Genomic DNA, 22,404 nt, shown 5'->3' on the forward strand with positions numbered 1-22,404 from the left:
TATGTACGTGTAAATAGAAACATACCTTACCATGTTTATAAATAAAAATAAAGTAAAATAAATAGTAGCATAAAATTGGATTGAAGTGTAAGAAATAAGTTGGCACGTATAATTATTATTTTACTTTGATGAAGGACAACGTAAATTTTGCACAAGTCCCCCGATATATTCCTGATTAATTGCAAAAAAGAATATACGTTTAGTAATTGTAATTTAATTATTTTATAGCACCTTATAATGCATAAATACTTACCGACATTTTGTTGCTTTTTTCGTCGATGACATCCGCCAGCAGTATCAGTCTCCTCTTTCACTTGTAATTCACTGCAACGAACCCCTTCGACTTTTCGTTTCATTCTACAGAAAAAAGATCTTCGTGCACCAGGACATAATCTCGATACACCCTGAGGCACATCAGTTTTCACCGGTAACATCGCTAAAACAATGTTAAACAAACTTGAATATATTATTCTTTAATGCTAATTCATTTGTCTAATATTGTACTTTGTTCAAAAGGCAAATTTAGAAAATAGTTTGAGAAAGATAGAAAAAGGCAATCGCGAAACATAGTGTTCATTCTGAATTCCTCGTTATTTTATTATCCTGTCAAAGAATTAAAATTAGCGATTTAGGTATTTACTTCGTGTCTCACTCAATTAAAATTTGTTCAGGTAATGATTTTATCTTTCCAAATAATTTTACTGTATTCATGTTTGCAAGTTATTCAAAAACAGATTTCGACATTTTCTTCAGTTTAATCAATTTCACGAAGAAAAACATATAACTGTTTTTATGAGCAAAACGTATAAAAGAGATTAAAGAAGACTATATAAAGAAAAAATTAATTCTATTTAAACGAAGATGCGATAACGAACACGTACCTGTTAGTATTTTATTTAAATTCTGTGAAACATTATATTTTTGAATATAATTATATCAAAATTTCGGTGACTGTGTTACAGAGAATGATAAAATCCGTTTTCAAAAATATAAAGCTGCTTTCGTTTCCTTTTTCTATTCGCGATCGTATTGACGCGTGCAAATATCAAGTTCTTCGCATAATTTCCCGAGGGGAAATATTACGTGTGCATGATGCGTGTCGCATATTTGTAGCTAAATCGGCCTTGACAGAAAGAAGAAGTGTAAAGTTCGAAGACGTGATTCATATAAGCAAATATTAAGTCGATAGGTAAATGCATATTAATCCACACCCGAAAGGCCGAAAGATGGGTGGGGGCCGTGGGTGGGTTGGGTTAGGGTTGGTGTTAGGGGGGTTGTCTACAGTGTTTCCAAATTTTAAGCTTACAACGTTTATCATGTAAAATTCTGCGAATATAACTTTGGTTTTGTGTTAGTATGTTTTGTTTTAATGTGCGTGTTAATTATTCAAACTTTAATTCTTTTTATTACTACATTCTATTGCTATGTTCTACCTAATTTTCCTATAAATTACAAAAATGTGAGATGCTCTCTGATGTGAAGACATTATACTGATACAGCATTGCTATGTTTCGAATAATAATTTTTTCAATAAATATATATACATTGCTTTTTAAATGACGATGTAGTTTTATGTAGAAATATTTCTTTTTATTATTTGAACACTTGTAAAATTTCTAAACTTTTTATTTTTCAAATTTATGCTATATAGTAAAAAGTTTAATTCGAATTTGATTAAAAATTCTGATATTGAAATTTATTATTAAATAAATGTCCATGTATCACATACAGGTATATATATGTAGCGACACATGAGCTAGAGGACAATTCAAATCATGTTGTTATTTTGGAGATTGGCATGGTAACAACGCATCATAGACAAATCGAAACAACTCAAGGCTAAACTTAAAAAATTCTACTGGCTCATTGGCCGACGTTCCAACTTGAGCACGCAGAGCAAAATTACGCTCTATAAGACCATAATAAAACCTATCTGGACCTACGGAATCCAACTATGGGAAACAGCAAGTAATTCCAACATTGAAATACTTCAACGCTTCCAATTGAAAACGCTAAGATCCCTAATAGATGCACCCTGGTATGTTACCAACGAAGCAATACATCGCGACCTCAAGATACCCACAGTCAAAGAAGAAATAACAAAATGTGGTAATAGATATATCATAAGAGTAAACAAATATCGAAACCCCCTAATTACTAAATTACTTAATACGTCGGACCAGATCCGCAGGCTAAGAAAACACTATCCATTAGACCTAAGCACTAGCTTCAGCTAGAAATAAACTTAAAGTAAATTTTTGCCTCGGAATATTAATATCGTTAGGATACACATGATATAATGGTAAATAAACTCCGGGCAAAACAATTTCGCCGCTACGTGCAACCGTCGAACGCAGGCGAATTCGAATTTTCCGGCTCTCCACCGATCAGTATAAATAATTGGACGCAATCGAAAAGAGTTCAGTTATCAACGAATTATCAGCGATATGATTAACTAGTCATTAGCGATCTTATTTTGCGACTTATACACTGTCTTAGCGAATCCGTTAGTACGAGCGTTTTAGCGAATATTGTCTGTATATTAATTTATTTAATTATTTTAAATATACTCGACGGTTTCAATAACGAACTATATCGTTATTAAACCTCTCCGACCAACCATTCTCTATACATAAACCTCTATACATATTTAAATGAAAACTTTTATAAAGTAGATGATATCCATACAGAAGCAGAAAAGCTTTTGCCGATACAATACACAATAACATGTAATATAGTCTGCAATTCACAGTCATAAAAGTATCACGACTGTCTAAATATCTATATTGTTGACGTTCGTGCTTGAGTATTATGTGGTTAACGCGCATTGTAACCGCATTAACGTTGTATACAACCTTTTCTTTAGTCAAGCCGTATTCCTCACTTTCCATAATACATCGTATGCATCATAGTCATAAAATTAATCTCTTGTTAAACCGTAATGGTGTTATACTCCAACCAGCTAATTCCCTTTCTTAAGAATGTTCCTCTACAATTTGAAAATAATTAGAGGTGTTGCTTATTATTTATTTTTATTTATTATTGCTTAGTCCGTGCCTTTCGGCTTTGGACGAATTTTCGGTTTTACATCTCTTATGTCTATTTCTCTTCTTGTATGTCTACCTCCCCTCTTTTCCACTCTATTCTATCGCACTCCCTTAATTATTCTATCTCTAAAAACTAAAACTAGAAACTGCAAATTAACCACTAATGACTAGAAACTATTGCAACTTTGGGCTTTAGTCTCCTTGCTGTGCATCCTTTCTGTCGTTTGCCCTTCTCTTCTCTGTTATTGCTTTCAGTTCTGTTGAACCTTCTGCCGTCTCATTTAGCGTTTTTCCTATGTTCTTTGGTCCTACCATTATTTCACATTCTTCTATTACATGTCCTCTTCTTTCCTTTTACATAGTCTGCATCTTTTTCCTCCCTCTTCCTTCCAGTATTCCCTTGCTTTGGTCTCGTTTCCACATCTGAATCTTGCCAGTATTCTTTTGTCCTTCCACTTCATCCTCCCTTCTAGGTACTTTGGTCATTTTTCTTTGGCTATATTTCTGTAGTGTATGTTATATTTGGATTCCCTTATTCTCCTCCCCCTCTCTTCTGCTTCTCTCTTTCTTCTTTCCTCTATAATTTGATCTGCTGTCATCCTTTCTTGCTCTTCTCTTTTTTCTATCTGCGTCTCTCCCTTCCTCATAGAGGTGTTGCTTTCTTTCGTTCACGAGACAATTTGAAAATTTTTAATACGCAACTGGTTACTTTTAAATTTCTTTACTTTGAATTTTATAAAACTATACCAAGTAGGTATTACTACAAATTTGTAGTTATTGCGACATGAAAATATTGTAAAAATAGTTAAAAAAAATAGTTTGCCTCATTTTGTCTAATCTAACGTATAGGCATGATTCACGATTCTAGTTCATTATAAATGTAAATTATAACAGAGAAAATAACAGAATAGCTTTTTGAAAAAAGGATCCATAAGAAAAAACAGCGAATTAAGTAAATTGTGTTGAAAGTTCTAGTTCTAATTTTTTAACATTAGCTACATTTGAACTTTAAGCTTTAAAATTGTACTTTTCCTCTAAATGTGTGTAATGTATATGGTAACAATTATGCACATTATATTTGATTGGTTTGAATAATTACCCTTACATATTCGTTGAAATAATCTATTTGAATAATTTATATAATCACCGGACTAAATGATCTTTAATCTAAACAACAGGCAAAAGATTACATAGAATAATAAAGACTACGAAAAGTTCTAAGATTTCAAATTGATTATTTAACTCTCTATTATTACCTATACCTAAGCTTCATTATATAAAATTATTGTCACAAACATAAACAAATGTAACGACATAAACAAATGTTCATTTATCACGTCTCGTTATAACGGATCTCACTGTAGATCGTTGTCTCGATGGCTATTATCGCAGTTTAAGTTTGTTTTTGCCATAACGGAAAATTAGGAATACATAATGAAATAATATGAAGTAATCATGAAATTTATTATCACAAAAATTGCTGAAAATGTTGCCCATTCTGCCGAACACATACTTCTGCTCTTCTAATTAAATTTCTATGAACACTTCTAACACATTGGAAGTGTTTATCAACATAACGTCAATCGAGACAACGATCTACAGTGAGATCCGTTATAACGGGACGTGATAAAGTGCACGCGTACCGAGTGAAAATTCAAAGTCGATTTTCTCGAAAACAAAGCCTCAAACGAAAAATTCTTATTCTATATTTTCGACTTCTTTTTTCGTGTAGAATCACTCCCTTTCCGCTTGTACCATCAGTTACCAACCACCCTGTATACAATCATCTATGACATTATGACTTATTTCCAGTAAGTTGCATATTCTGAACTCATAATGTTTTGATATACGTTACAAATAAAAAACTTTACACGCGTCATTGAGAAATTAATGATAGCACACCTGGGCTATCTTTTTGGCGAAAAGTGTATATCAACGCTCTCTATTTATATTATATTGAAAAAGTTGTTACCTCTTATTTCCGCTTTGATATTTAGTTGTAAGCAGGAGATTATGTTCGTACACTTTGCGACACAATTATACAGGGCTAAAAGGGCATGTAAAAGATTTTCTTTGGAACTCCATTGTTCATAAATTACTGTATAATTCTCTAACAATAACAGTAAAAGACAAAAGTTGATGAATAGAAAAATTAAAGCAAAAGAATCTAAGCGAAATAACAATGAAAATCATTTTTGCTTACTTACACATACTGTTATGAGAAATATGAGGGAAAATATATAGTATTTATACATATAATAAGAAATATATAAATGACAATTGGATCGACATACGATTGATGAGGGTGAATTTGATGAGAGTGTACGGAATTTTTGAGAATTTACACAGTTCATGGACCGAAATCGAAAGAAGAAGAAATTTTATCTTATCGTTAATTTGATTTACTATGTTTGATCTCATGAATTCCATTTTTGTTACCTTATGTTTATTATGAAGGAATCTAACAAATACGATTACAGAATTTTCTTATAAATTAAAATGTTACAAACTTAGAATCTTCAGTATTTGGCTTTGTATAAATTTCTTGCGTTATTTTATTCTTCAACAATAAAGTCAAGCTACCATAAGCAGGAATATTGCAAAACCAAGGCACACGCACACACGTATATATACATAATTTCGACCAATTACTTTATTCGAATCTTTATTCGAAATGCAATGGATGGCAGATACTCGCGTGTCATTTGCATACAAATCTTGCAATTACCGGCATTCTTACGGTGTTACCGTTATAATGACGCTTCGACACTTGATCAATTAGCCATCAAAAGTGTCAGCGAATGCGCGATGCCGACCATTTTCCAGCTCAGTCTCCGGTTTATTAATTCCTTTGCAACAAGCATCTATGATTAACGACCGTGAGACCTCGTCTCTAAGTCCTCCGCGCGTAAATCGTACCAGCATGTAACATCCTCGAGATCCTGGCCGCACATAAGCAGTACCGCTTTTCTCTCCTTTAAACGAGTTTCTTTCGTAAGCCGCTTATCTCGCGGCGCTAATTCGAAGATGTTTATCGACAGGCAGATGCTGCCGAACGACTGACATTTATCAGAATGTAACTCGCATTGACGAGCAACAAGTACTTAACGGTCCTGGAACCGACCGAGGGAATGTCGAAAGGTGTCATAATTAATGGATTCGTGAAGGGAAAGTCGACGCATGTAGCTGACTGATAAAAACCATTTCGTCAGGATTATGGTATTTTTGAAGGAGCATTACTTTCTCGCCTTTAACGTGCTTCTTATTTCTCTAAAATGTTCCTGATTGTTGCAGTTTTGCATATTTATAGAAACAATAACAACTAAGGTTCTATTTCAAAAGATAATGTTTGTAACGTCGTTTTCTGTATTCTATAATTTATATTTGATATATATATTTTATAATTCTATAATTTATCGAACGGATCAGTAGACCTTTAAGCAGGTCGTATAAATGATATTTTCCTAAAATTAACGTTTTATTGAATAATCTATTTTTGCCATTTATTGCTGAATTCTTTTAAAATATTTTGGTTTTTCAACAATTAATTGTTTGAAATAGATTTTGTACACTTTCAGCTTCTCTTTTATGAATTTATTGACCACGATAAAAATGTGTAAATTGAGTTCGTCGAATTGGTAATTGTTCTATAGCAGAATAAGTGGTATTGATCATCGATTGCAGGTTGTAAATTCAGACATAAACGTTATAAATGGAAGATTTAAAAACGCATTTCAGACATTTGCTACTTGTTTCACTTGATTTTATCAAAATGATTTGATCGGTAAAAGCTTAATCAAATGTTAGAGAGATATTACTGATAATAATAAAACCATTGTAACTTTTGTACTTTTGTTTATGGAGAATTGCAACAATGGATCGTTATAAATAATAGCAAGCGTGTTAGAAGTCGTGATCTACCAATTTATTGGAAACGTTAAACTAAAAGGAGCGTTTAAAAGAAGTGTATGATTAAGCTGTTAAACCTATCATAAAATTATAAACGCATCAAACCAGGTATTATTAAATTGCTCTTACAATGAAGGCTAATCTCTTGGATTATTCTACCTAATAATTTTTACCTTTTAACGTTACTAAACGGCACACTATTATCTTAAGAAACTTTGTATTTTTAAATACTGGCAGGTTAAGAGGATACTTGTTATTAATCTATATCACTATTGTAAATTTCTCTTGATTAAATTATCCAAATTCTACGTGAGAAAATACTTTTCAAATATATGATACAAGTTATAATAAGTAATTTTTACTAGATAAAAATACGGAGGATTTTAAAATAAAGTCAACAGATTATTTAACAGTCAACACGTGTGGACACAGACAAATCGTGTAATATTAGTACGTACTTTTGGCATCTATTAATCGTTCGCGTGGACTAAGATCCGAAGAGGACAACTGCTCCTTTACCTTGGCAACATCTTTTGGATGCAGGATATCGAACCAACTTTGACCCAACAGGTCACCCTGTGCAGACATAAAAAATTCATTTCTAAAATATACAATCTTTCTATATTTAAAATTTTCATGGTATCAAACTGTACATTTTACTAATTGTTTCATCCCCGAGGTCCAGGTAAAAGGAAGAAAAGAATTGCAATTGATTTTGTTTAAGAAACCATGGACGTATAATCATTCACAAAACTGTTTGTACATCCTATAAAAGGACTATCTATATAGAAAATGTATTACATCTTGTACATGTAAATGCAAAAAATTTTTCTACATAATATTTTTCAATCACATTTTACAAGCATATATACAGGGTGGTTGGTAACTGGTGGTACAAGCGGAAAGGGGGTGATTCTACGCGAAAAAAGAAGTCGAAAATATAGAATAAGAATTTTTCGTTTGAGGCTTTGTTTTCGAGAAAATCGACTTTGAATTTTCGCTCGGTACGTCTGCACTTTATCGCGTCTCGTTATAACGGATCTCACAGTAGATCGTTGTCTCGATTGACGTTATGTTGATAAACACTTCCAATGTGTTAGAAAGTGTTCATAGAAATTTAATTAGAAGAGTAGAAGTATGTGCTCAGCAGAATGGGCAACATTTTCAGCAATTTTTGTAATAATAAACTTCATGATTACTTCATATTATTTCATTATGTATTCCTAATTTTCCGTTACGGCAAAAATAAACTTAAACTGCGATAATATCCATCGAGACAACGATCTACAGTGAGATCCGTTATAACGCGTACCGAGCGAAAATTCAAAGTCGATTTTCTCGAAAACAAAGCCTCAAACGAAAAATTCTTATTCTATATTTTCGACTTCTTTTTTCGCGTAGAATCACCCCCTTTCCGCTTGTACCACCAATTACCAACCACCCTGTATAATAAAATAATGTAATAAGGAAAAATCGTTTATTTTGATACATTTTTAAAAAGTTTAGTGAGATTTTAAATTTAGCAAGCTTCTAGATTTTTTTCTATTTACTTTCAATGTTACCCGACATGTACATGGTACCTTTCGTACACTGTAGTTGCGCAATATAGTATAACTTATTATATATAATATAAATATGAAGTAATAACAACCATTTTATAGCACTATGTGTATAAACGTAAATATTCAACGAAAGTATTCAAATAAATAAGAAGAAAGAGATTATATTTTCGCAATCATGTTATTTCAATTTATAGACTAAGTTAACATTTTCTGAGTTCCTTGGTTTACTTTTAAAGTAATTCCCATTTTGCTTTTAAAGTAATTTTCCAACATTCTTAGTATCATCAATCCTATTTGCGTTCTTAATTTTAATGCACTTTTCAAATATGTTAACTTTACTGTGAAATTTGTTGGAATGGTATTTTAATAAAGATAGCCTTGTTATAGAATATAGATAGTTTGGAAAAATTCCTGGTGAGCCAGTAGGGATTTGGAGCCGCTCAGGAATTTAATTTTTATACTGAAAATAATGTGGATAAAATTACAATTGTAGATTCTTTCTAATTGTCGCGAATAATGAGAGAACATATATGCTAAAATTCTCGTTACGAACAGTATTATATTGCACAATTTACAGATAACAGAGAATAGATTTATTTTATTACTAGGTATACCATTTCTATTTTAAATATAACGCTTGAAGAAATTTATTTTATTACTCGTGTTTTATTACCAGCGCATCGAAAGAAACAGAGACTGGATACCTGAGAATAATTGAGTGTCTGCAAAACAGACTCGGATACATAAAGAATTCTTCCACGATCACAGCCCACCACGAAGACAAAACCCTCCGCAGCCTGAAACAAGAGAAGGCGCCTTTGATTACGTCACCTGGATCAAATATTAATTGCGATTATGCAATGAATGTCATAGGAAATCGATGGATACTGTTATTGATAATTGTTTGAAGTTATTTCAATTTTCTGGGCTTGAAAAAATCAATCAACGAATTAGTAATTTGATAAATGTTCTAACTATAATGAACTCTACAAATGGAGAAGTGTTTCGTAAATTATGTAGCAAATTTTCTTCTGTAAGATAAAAATAAAGTAATGTAAGATTGGAGAGATTGTTGAAATGATATACTTTGAGAATACAAATATTTTTCTTTTGCTCGTATCGATTTTAATTGTTACGAGTTCAGACAATTATTTAGCTTTCATGTAAAATTTTTATTTTTTGCTGTTTCTTTTTTAAACTTTAGACATTTTTTTATATTTTCTAACGTTTTACCTCTATATTTCAATTTTACGTAAAAAGTGTATATTATTTTTTTGCATATTAATAAACCTATAGGAAAATCTATACATCTGATAATAATAATCAACAGCATTTTATCAATTTAATCAACATTTATTTAATCAACATTTAATCAACATTTATTCATTTAATCAACAGCATTTTATAAAAATATATTTTCTTATGAATTCTATATATTATACGTGAATCACAGATGTTTCTATAAATTCATATTTTTATGAATGCTATTGTATCCAAATAGAGATTTATTTCTCTTTTTAAATATTATAACACATATTTACTTTACTTGCATTTTGCTCTATTATGATAAATGTAAAAACTATTTTTTCCTTTTACGCAGTTTATCGATTATACAACGTAACTTGAATTTGAAGAAGATGAAGATGCACTGAGTAGTTGGTAGTAAAATTGAAAATTATAAGATAAGAGAACCTTGAAGTAAGTAAAACAATTTAATCGTCTAGCATCGCAATAGAAAAAAGAAAGGTAGGTAAAATGAAATAAATAAATAAATGGATATATAAATCATGTTACTTTTACATCTACATAATAATGTTTCATTCAATATATAGTTAACATGTCCTTGGGTATTTGTTTTATTAAAAATCCATCAATCTTTTAATAAATTCTAATTCCTTAAAATCACCTCTGAGAAGGAATCTCGTCAGTGTCATTTAAATAAACCTTTTTACTGTTTATTTATGGCTTTTTGACCAATACCTTGGCACGTAATGAACAATAATTTGCGAATATGTAAATAACTTGTGTCGTCTGAATCGTTTTCTAACAGAAACTTGTCTAATAAATTAAACAATTAATAGCCAATACTTGCACTATCAACGACTAAAACATAAAATTTGTACCAAAGAAATTAAGATGTAAATTACGCGAATATATACACATTGAAAATAAGTATGTAATTCATACTGAAAGGAGACATCTCCGAACTAAAAACCGTACGGTGAGTTTGCTAATTTGACACTGTACTTGTGATTGACTGGTGCGTAAAATAAATTCAGGAACCGACAACATTTTCTATGGAAAAACTCAAAAATAAAATTAATAAAATTACATGATTATCGAATTTTCCATGGGAATATCCCTCATTCTCCTATGAACAAATAGATATCATCTGACGTGAAGAGATTAAATAAATGAGTACATTCAATGACATCTTTCGTTAGTAGCTAACTTTGAAAAAGGTTTAAAATGATACATTCCTGAGTTAAGAAGCTTTAAGATTTTTCTAACTTGAGACCACGTTGGTTAATCGTGTTGTTGCAATGTTAGTAATCAATCAATGAAATTTGCTAAAGGTTACGGGAAGAAGATTCGAAAGTAAAACTATTTTACATAGTTGTAAGATTTCCCCTGCAAATGTTTCATCCTTCTACTATGCCACATACATTATTCGATGTCTAATACAGCTGGTTAAATAAACAAATACACGATATGTAGCAATTAACAGTATCTATTCTTGACTCGATGGTAAAAGCCAATCTGAAAATCGAATAGGTTCAAATGGATCACCAGGATACCCGAGGCGACTCATCCTGATCGCAAACGTGAAATTCGATCGCATGTAAATTGTGTAAATCCCGTAACGGCGAATGGACTGGTTTAAGTACATAGGGGCGTACGGATGTTAATGAATGTTGTATAGAACCGAAGATATATCGTCACACAGGCTTCGCAAATGTCGATTACGCAACGACAACGCACTTAGTCTGGCTGGCTTACCTGCCAAGGAGATTGACGATACGCATACGAACATTGACGCGCTGCTGCTCTCGCGCTATCGCGATCATTCGATAAGGATCCATGCGCGTCGAGCTTTCAGGGTAACAAGCAAAAGTTGTACACGTCGTACCGGATGTCTGATCAATTTCAACCGATTGTTTCTTGCTAAACCTAGTCTGCCTTGTTTTATTTTTTCTCGTTAATGGTTGTAGTAAGTAATTGTTCGCGATATTAGTTTGGTTAGTGGAGTGAAGAATGTTGAAACGAACGTTGGAATTAAAGGTTATTTGCGTTTGATGTGATTCAATACAGGAAGACCTAAGTTGAGATTAAAATTACATTTTAACGTAATTATATTAGGTTGTGTAACAAATTCATTCTACCGTATCAGGAGAGATGAAAGTCTTGCTGTAATCTAATGTATCTGCTAATAAACAATTTTGTACTAACCACACATACCATTCATTTTTTCTCAAATGGTATTATTAAATGACGTAATGTGTCTATTCATACTATTTGTACATATTCAACGTGTCACGTTATTCTGAACATTAATAAAATAATTCTGAATGCAGAACATATTTATTTTTACAGAGAGTATTCGCCATCATAGTTCCTTAATTATATAGAGTAACAAAATATTTCAAATAGATGTTACTAAATGTGACAATAGCCGTATAAATAATAAAACAAAAAATGTTACTTCACTCGAAGAAATTTGAACGCAGGGTTTACTCATCTAGCAGTTTATCTGATCAAAATTGATTACTCAGCTTTTGTTCCATTTTATTAAAAAATCATGGCATCGTTTCCAGACATATATTAACACATTACATAACTTACCTATTAGAAGTATGAAGTATACAATTTAGTAGATTAACGATAAAATTTGCTATTGAGGTCAGATGTGTTTCCATAATTTAATTAAAAAAATTATTGAAAAAATGGATCATTATTGTGATTCAATTCTCATTATCATTGTAATCATTGACATATCGTTTGCTGTTTGCATGATTTCTATTGAAAATAGCATAAAAGATTCTGTACAAATTTCCCCACCAACTTTCTTAAAACTTTAAATTTCGAAAACAATAACAGCAACTGAGTTTCAGTACAACATTTAAGAAAGAAATAACGTATAAAATACTAACAAAATAAAAATAACATATAAACTAAGATAAAGTAAAAAAGATATCCGAGTTGACGAAAAGAATTTGTTTAGTCGTAACATTTAAAAACTGCACAATAATTGTTTTCTGTAATAATTTTCTATAGCAATTTCTTTGTTACACAATTGATATTTTTGAATAAAATGAAAATAAACTTGTTTCGTTTAAACGCCGAACTATAGGCCGAGGAAACCTCTGCAGAACTTAAATGGCATCGCAGATATGGCTATGATGCAGTATCAATCAATTTAATCGACAGATGTCCCGTGAGATAAGTTGCATTCCCTATTACTCGTCGGAAAGATGTTGTAACGTTTATGGGCTGAAGATGCGTATCTCTATAATTGCATGTTATGATGCTCTTTGATATAAAATGTTAATAAACAAAAATGCCTGGATGAAAGAAACTTAATTCCCGTTTAATGCTTTGATGTCCAATAAATCCATATTTGATCACGATTCTGATTAAATATCAGACATGTTATTTTTCTGCGATTAACTGAAAATTCTGTCTATTGATTATCTCCTACAAATTTATCGGCAGAGAATACACATTCCCGAATACCTGCTAGTTCCATATAAAATATGAAAACTAATTTACCATTAATTACCGTGAAAATAATTATTAATTAGTTGGAATTTTGTGTTCATGTAAGGTTGTGATCTGATATACTATGTAGGTGTGTAGCAAAAATTGAAGCTATCTGGAAGAGTTACCGTAGCATAATAAATCATTATAATTATACAATGTGGATTCCTATGATTGTTTAACTTGAATCCTATTAAATAGGTAAATTATATCAAAATTGGTCGAAATAATGACACGAAGAAGGGGCAGAGATAATGAAAAGAAAAAGATAAATTTTATTACTATTGCAAATTATGAAATTATTATTATAATATTGTATTATGCTATTATTTCGAATGGGATAATAATCCTTAAAGGTTTTCATAATCTCCTAATGATGCTTCTAGTTTATTTAACCTACTAAAGTACCCTAATACTTATGAACGAGAGTGTACATCTAGAAATTGTATTTTCATATTAATATGTCCAAACAAAATGAAGGTTTTAGGGTTGGCTAAATTTGCTGTATTTGCCACAATTTTTATAAATTTTTCGAGTGCTGTACATATAAAACCGCAACTCATATGTTGTAGTTTAAATGTATGTATGTATGGTGATCCAGCTTCAATTCTAACTTTTCATCCTTCTAACGATAAAATGTATAAAATACATATGTATAAAATATATACAATGGATAAAATGTATTGCTTGAATTCATTAAAGAAACCAAAATAACTGACAGAATAATATAATAATATAGCAATGGCTGTATCCTAATAAAATAAACATCCGTTACTAATAACCATACAGTCGATGAGATGCGAGAAGAAAGTACTTATTGCAATATGTAAAGGATGAAACAGCTCTCTATCTACCTTCTATTCTTTTTCAGTTACGATCACTGTTGAAGTGGTCACCACTTCTGCGAAAACTCTACATCTGGTCTTTTTAGTTTTCTCAAGCGCTGAAGCCATCCACAGCATATAGACAAAAGACTAGCATGAAGGCAGACTATAAACAGTAGACAGGCGACGTTGGCTTCGGGGTTTTCAGTTATAAGGTAACACTGCTAGCGTGTGGATGTGGACCAGCTCAAATTGTATTCCTACTTATTATTACACTTCTCTATTAAATTAAATATATATATATATTTTGTACCTTACACTTTATCCACGCGTTTTCTCTCTTTATACATCTAATAACCTCAACATTCATAAAGATATAAAATTGTACAGGCGTGTGCAATCAAATTGTCATGCTCGAATGCAAACACGCATCTTACATTAAAAAGAAATCTTCCAACGACTTTATTGTCCTTAAAACCATTGAAAATGAAAAATCATTTGTCGTTGAACAGCAGATACCTGGACCCTAGCCGTCAAGAATGCAGAGCTTACAGTTAACGTCTAAATATTGCAAAGAGTACCTTGTTTTATTTAAAGGATGGAATAATTCCCTATTTAGGTTTTATTCTTTTTCTTTTTTAAGGTGTTATATTAATAAAAAGGATGATATTGCAGAAACATCTGTGGTGCAATCATCAGGCAATACACGATAATAAAATTTTTTTGAACGATTTTATTGTCTTGAAATTTAACGTGTAGATCTTAACCGTCAAGGATGCAGAGTTTATAGTTAACGTCCGTCGCACAGTAGAAATGTTAATTTATCCGTGAACCGGATACTAGTGGTATCGACGGCGGTAATAAACGTGCAGCAATTCACAATGAAAGTTCCTGCGGATAATAATGGAGCCGGTGTCGATCCGAGCTGGTATGCCGGGTGTGGTCACTCGTTCGAATATTTAGTCGAGCCGGTCGGGATAGAGCAAAGGAAAGTCTCGATAAAAGATAAACTTATCTACGTACTAGTACGCGACAATGAAAAATGCTCACCAGCCACCGACACGAACTCTGTGCTCAGTCGCGTGACGGAATCTAGAGTGAAAAGCAACTATGCCCGTTCCGTTTTACGAGACTCATTCTTAAAGTTTCGAGACTCACAAGCGATGTATTCGATCGACGTACGCGTTGTGCAGTTTCTGTACAACGCATCTCTGTACCAGAAACGACCATACATACCGTTATATGCATGTTACTTATTGCGGGACGTTTATTTTGTTAGTTGATTTTTGAGTTTAACACTTGTTCAGTGGGAACTGGATTATTATTCTAACGAGGGTTGATTATTTTGCTTTGTAGCGATAAAGCGAAGAACAGGACCAAGAAGCTTGTTACCCTTGTGTGACAATTAAATTTAATATAGTCTGATAAAATAACAATATGTAAATGTTACGTAGGAAGTAATAAACTATCCTACATGAATCAAAATTGACTCAGTCTGTCGTCTGAAGGTCAAGGGAGATATTCATAAGTTTCCCTGGCGTCGAAAACTTTTTAACGAAATCAGTGGTCTATTTTGGCATAGCTATCTACTGGGTGTACAGAAAAGTCTCGATAAATTGTACGTACTAAACTTCAGAGATATGAAAGAGAGATACTAAATGATTTTTTAGAATAAAGATATGAAGCTGTTGCGGTCCTTAAATGTTTTATGGTTCAACCTTCCTCTCGCTTTAACCAAGAAAAGGGCACTTCGTGTTCTAAGAATATTTTTTTCGTAACATTTAAACGAGAAATTAATAGTTATTAATAGTATTATTTATTAATTATTGAATTTATATAATTAGTAACGATTCTGTCTTATTTCCTTGGAAATTTAAGGAATTTTTTAAGGATAGGAAAATACGATTTGTTCGAAAATGTAAAGAAATGTAAAGAATGCAGGAGGATCGAGGATAACGAAGAAATAATCGAAGACTGTTTAAGTCTTAAGAATAATTAATAGTAAACTGCGGATTTAACCAAACTCAGACTTTTATAAATTCGGATCAGAAAATGGAACTTATATAAAAATTTCTTTCATCTTCTAATATTGTAACGAAGTCACTTATTTTTATGATTCTCTTATAAGTGCATTTAAATTTTCAATAAATGCACAAACATCCCCAGTTTAATAATCTCGAAATAATTCATAACTTTGAGTTTAGTATGGTGTTCGGTTAAAGATTCATGGAATTTCAAAGAAGCGTTTAAAAAATTTCCTTCCTTAATCGATAGGTATAGAGAATAATTAGGGGGTGATCGATAATTGAGAACAATCAGAAAATGCTATTTCGAGTCTGTCACAATTTCCCCGATATTGACAGTTTTTAGATACCGCGAATGATTACAAAATAATTGCCAGCTTCCTAGATATTAAGGGTAATTATAAAATAATTGATGATATCCTAGGTGATGAGCGCAATTAGAAAATATTATATAATTTCGCTTTTGAGGCAGATTTTGAGCATTATTAGAAGTTCATAGAATTTTAAAATGACTTGTAAAGATTATAATTCGATGTGGAATTTTTCTGCTAAACATAAACCTTGAACTATGTCACTGAAAGTATTCATTGATCATTCTAGAAAATGAATTATTGATATCTGACAAGATTTATTATTGGAAATAAAAATGCAGCATGTATTCAAATCTAATTTAATCTAAATCTTGTCGGTCGTTTTTAAATCGTATTCAACTTAACTTTAAGTCATACTTAACTATAACAACATATGGTATAATTATATATATATATGAAAAATCTGCAATAAAAATTAGGACCATAAGAGATAACATTATATATATATATATATAATTATATTTTTTATATATTATTTTATTTATTATATATTTTATTATTTATTATATATTACATTTTATATATATATTGTTATCTCTTATGGTCCTAATTTTTATTGCAGATTTTTCACGTAATAAAAGTAAAAAAATTAATTCGTTAAATTCTATTATTAAGAATAATACAATAGACTTTTCGTAATTTTATAACGTGTTCGTCCATGATTTATTCGAATTCAGTTGTAGTTTCGAGCTGAGTTACCAGCTAAACAATGCGAGTCGTCCGTGATAAAGAAAGTGGATAAGTAATAAAAATTGTAAGATAACTATACTTCACGAAGATAAGAGGAAAAGTTGCCTTTCGTTTATCAGTTCAATTAATTTACAATTAACACGTAAAATACTATTAATAATGATAATTGCTACGTATACAGTATTAAATGATTTTATGGAAATGAAAATTTTCGTTTACCTTACTCGGTATTCTAAACTCTAATATGTTAAAAAACTGAATAAAAAACAGAAACTCGATGACAAAATCGAATCTTTGTTACATATCCAATTTATTTTTTGGTTTCATGTGTCTTGGGATTGTCCTAGTTTCATTAGGAAGTTTCCAATACTCTAGACATTGTTTGCGCATATCAGCTTGTTTTGTCTCAACAAGAGTATTATCCGCGTAAAATGCAGCAATTTTACACAGGCCCGTTATTTGTTTTCTGCCAAAATCTTTGTTAGAAGCACGTAGATATTGAACAAATTGTTTCTCTCTTTTTAATTCATTATATGATACTAGTTGTAAAACATCGTCATTTTCGCCACCTTTTAAAAGGAGACGATTAATATGCTTCAGATATTCAACAACATCTTGTGTCCCAGCTCGTTTCTTCTTACATATTAAGTAACGTTCTGAATTTGCTGGTGTAGAAGAGTTTTGTTTAAAAATACAAAGTTCTTCAAAGCAGCGATACATTAAATACACTAAACCAGCACTAAAAAACGCTTCAGAGTTTAGTACTTAAAACTACGATTAATATCTTTTTTTTCTTAGAAATTGAAGTATTATCTTTGATTAGGTTTTGCTGCAAAGTTTGTTATCAATATACAGTGTTTTTGTATATTTAGAACCCGATATCGTTAAACATTTCTTTATATATAAATTTCTTCTAATAAACTAGATTACAAGTATGTATAACATACGTAAATAGGAGGACAACAATCATATACCTTTTGACTTATAAAACAAATTTATTAAGTGGTTTCATAACCACCATAAGCATAAAATAATGGAAATTGAATTGAAAAGTTCAAACATGATATTTAAATTAATACTAAGAAAGACTTTCTTTTTCAGATTTTGGTCTAAAGTCGTATGTATGTATACTTGTGCACGTATGATATTGCCTCTGATCTAAATTAATATCTATCACATTGAGAATCATTAAATAATTTGGATTCTTGACTGCTGTAGATATTTTCTTATCTTCTATTTTGTTATTTTATAAAAGAAGCATTTCGTTATATATTTTATGTAATAAAATTTTTTTTATTCGAAATTTTCCTATTGTATGTGCGATAAAAATGTGCTTCAATTAACATTTAACTGACAGGTAATGTAACACGTTATCAGGTCTGTAAGTATGAAACCGGAATTTGTCTATAGATGGCCCTAGCTGATAATGTAGTTATCACTAAACTGCGTCATTGATGCCAAAAGTCTTTGTTGACATCTTACAAACATTTTCGACTCAGAACAATACAAGTTTCATACAACAGCATAGTTTGTAATAGCGTTGAACATGTCGAATTTTGTGCCTGGAAACTACGATTTGCGGACAGCATTGATTTTCTGTTACCATTTGAAGAAAACTGCTGCAGAATCGCATCGAATGCTTGTCGAAGCTTGCGGTGAGCATGCTCTTGGTAAATCACAGTGCTTTGAGTGGTTTACAAAATTCAGAAGTGGCAATTTTGACGTGAGGAACGAAGAACGTGGAAGACCACCGAAAAAGTTTCAAGACAGCGAATTACAAGCATTGTTGGATGAGGTTGACGCTCAGACACAACAACTCGCTGATCAATTAAACGTGACACGAGAAGCCGTCTCCATACGTTTGAAAGCCATGGGAAAGATCCAGAAGATGGGAAAATTGTGTTCCACATGAACTGAATGAAAGACAGCAGAAAAATCGAAAAACCACTTGCGAAATGCTGCTCACCAGATACAAAAGATTCTATACAAAAATTCCGGTTTCATATTTACATGCCTGGTATGAAGGCTTATGTTTTGCCCGATATCTATTCTTATGTCTTGTAAAAATCAAATAATAACTCAAAACTCCCTAAGACTAGTTATTTCGCTAATTATGCGAACGATTTTCAAATAACTACTTTTTAAAGTAAGATAATATTCCTTTTTTCTGTTGTAATGATCCGTATAGTATTAGTTTGTGCGAAAAGTTTCTTTCGTTTTATAAAGAAATAATAGACGCACAATGTTTTTTGTTTTATATTAGTTTATTGAATTATGCACGAACATAATAATAGAAATAGAACAATATGGATCATACCTAATTTTATAAAATAATATAAAACAGAAATTGTTGTTCATCTATTATCACCTTATGAAACGAAAGAAACTTTACGGACAACCTAATACTATACGAAAGTCTCAGGCCATCTACCAAATGGAAATGTTTTATTTTTATAAACGAATATGAAGGTATTTGATATTATTTTTAATCAGCTGTTGCTTTTTAAAAAGTGTTGTTTAGAAAAATGCTTAATTCGAAATAATTGATACGTTGAACACATCTGCTTTGGTTTCGTCGAAAACTTTGTCAAATAATTTTTCAATCAACTTGTTTTATGCTATTTATTTTTAATATTTTAAAATATCATTCAAAATATTATTAAATATTAGAATCTTCGATCTACAATTCCATTTATTAAACCTGCTCCTATAAAATTTGCGAACCAGGAAAAATTAGAAAACAAGTAGCACCATAAAGTGAACATCTAACGATTCACTTTTATATAACATTATGCGGAAAAACATTTCTTAAAAATATGATCAGTTATCATTATTAGCATTATTTTAGTATTAGTAGTAGTATTTTGCATAATGATGTATAAGAATTTAGTAGATATATAAAAATATGCAAGGAAATATAGAATGTATATCGTAAAAATATGTAAAACATATAAAGTATTGCAGTCGTTATGATAATTACTGAATAAAACAAATTTCTGCGCAAACTCTATTTTTCGTTTATTTCTGTTCACAAAAATACAAAATTGCGTATGGATCTGTAATTTAACAGCAATGTGATTTCCCAGTTTAATTGCAGAATATTTGCCACAAAGATCGCTGGTTCCGCGGGAATTATTAACAAATAGCAACCTATTTGATGATTCGAAATCCGTCGATAATCGATCATCAGAAGCGCGATCGATGTAAACGGCAAGAGCAAACGTATTATCAACGGCGTAATTGCACATCTACATGATTCGAACCCTTCTCTTTCACCCGTCACGAGACCGATCTCTGTGAAAAATGTGTAGCATGCTGGAGAAAGGTTAGCCACACGGTTATTAGACACATAGAGTCAGTCTCATACGAACCGATTGCAAAACGCACGGACGGCCTTTTACAAGTGACGCAAAAACTTTTCCCCCGCATTACTTCCAATTAGCGGATTAATGACTTTGGCTTTAACGCGATCACACATGCGAACTCGCATGGGAAACCGAACTCACCAACGAGGAGGAAAGTGAAACGATTCGAGCAAAGGATCGCGACCGAATCACCGTCTGATAGAAAATTGCAATTTTGCCGCCAAGTAAATCGGCCGCGTCACTTTTTTTATAGAGGAAACAGGCGATTTATAGCGAAAAATCATTCTACCGGATGAAAAAGTTAAAGGAAATTGTCAGCGTATCTTGTACGCCGCACCGCGCCGGCGTACAAATCGAGCTATTCGAATTACGCAAGTGATTCTGAAATACCAGGAAGTCTTACCTGAATGGTATGCACAATCGTATCTGCTATCTGGTTTTCCGAATACGGAATCAGTAATGGCGTATAATCTCATCGTCGGAATCGGTCGCTTTCAGACTTTTAGCTGAACGATAGTCGTTTCGCGCGCCTTTTGCAATCGTCGTAATAACGCTATCAACCGCGACTCGGTGCGTATTATGTCATCATTATTGGTACCTTTTTGTTTAGTTGGTTTTTCCTTTTTAACGACGATATTTTGAAATCGTTAACGATTAAGGAAGAAATTTTCTAATATTTTATTTGCCGAAGTTTCATGGTCATCAATTGTATTTTCTCATCTTCGTATGAGTTGTAGTATTTCATCTCCGGCTATTATTAATACTGATCTTTTATTAATAAATATTGATACTATCGAAATTTTATGAACAGCTCGTTACATTGATAATATCTTCGAGTTATCGGTACATTGAATTTAATTGACCGCGTAAAGTGTACACTGCCGTTCAGAAGTTTAGAACACACATTGCTTCTTTGAGGAAACAAATTTTATCCTACATTTTTCCGAGAAATAAGAATATTATAATTATAACTGTCGTTTTTAAGAGCATAGTTTCGATACCGTAAAGGAATAATATTATGAACATAATAATTATTTACTTAATCCCAAGTCGCTTAAGGGGGAAGCAAAAAGTGTCTACAGAATTCAAGATCATAGTATCTTAGGATTAAGAAAGTTATTATTTCTTGAAGTTGTAGCATCCTTCAAACTTTTGAGTTACATTCTGCTTCAATTATTTTGTATCGGTCATGCTATACACTTTAACGATATCTTAAATATACAGGGTGGTTGGTAACTGGTAGTACAAGCGGAAAGGAGGTGATTCTACGCGAAAAAAGAAGTCGAAAATATAGAATAAAAATTTTTTATTCAAGGCTTTGTTTTCGAGAAAATCGACTTTGAACTTTCGCTCGGTACGCGTTATAACGGATCTCACTGTAGATCGTTGTCTCGATGGATATTATCGCAGTTTAAGTCTGTTTTTGCCGTAACGGAAAATTAGGAATACATAATGAAATAATATGAAGTAATCATGAAGTTTATTATTACAAAAATTGCTGAAAATGTTGCCCATTCTGCCGAGCACATACTTCTACTCTTCTAATTAAATTTCTATGAACACTTTCTAACACATTGGAAGTGTTTATCAACATAACGTCAATCGAGACAACGATCTACTGTGAAATCCGTTATAACGAGACGCGATAAAGTGCAGACGTACCGAGCGAAAATTCAAAGTCGATTTTCTCGAAAACAAAGCCTCAAACGAAAAATTCTTATTCTATATTTTTGACTTCTTTTTTCGCGTAGAATCACCCCCTTTCCGCTTGTACCACCAGTTACCAACCACCCTGTATAATCAACATAACGAAAAGTATTATTAAAGTAGACTGCGCATGTTTACACAATCTTA

The 22,404-nt window shown here is 31.7% G+C and overlaps 1 protein-coding gene across 17 annotated transcripts in view; it reads right to left on the reverse strand.

Annotated features, from left to right (window-relative positions):
- Window positions 1-22,404, reverse strand: part of LOC100645374 (protein cycle) — a 120,727-nt gene that overhangs the window by 17,509 nt on the left and 80,814 nt on the right. For all 17 annotated transcript variants that reach the window (XM_048407459.1, XM_048407457.1, XM_048407461.1 and 14 more), the window contains 3 exons: window positions 9,223-9,315; window positions 7,415-7,532; window positions 254-436 (listed from right to left, as the gene is read on the reverse strand). In XM_048407459.1, the coding sequence (XP_048263416.1) occupies window positions 254-436; window positions 7,415-7,532; window positions 9,223-9,315 (394 nt within the window). The remainder of the gene's footprint in view (window positions 1-253; window positions 437-7,414; window positions 7,533-9,222; window positions 9,316-22,404) is intronic.

This window comes from Bombus terrestris, chromosome 7 (assembly GCF_910591885.1).
Source record: "Bombus terrestris chromosome 7, iyBomTerr1.2, whole genome shotgun sequence".
Lineage (NCBI taxonomy): Eukaryota > Metazoa > Arthropoda > Insecta > Hymenoptera > Apidae > Bombus > Bombus terrestris.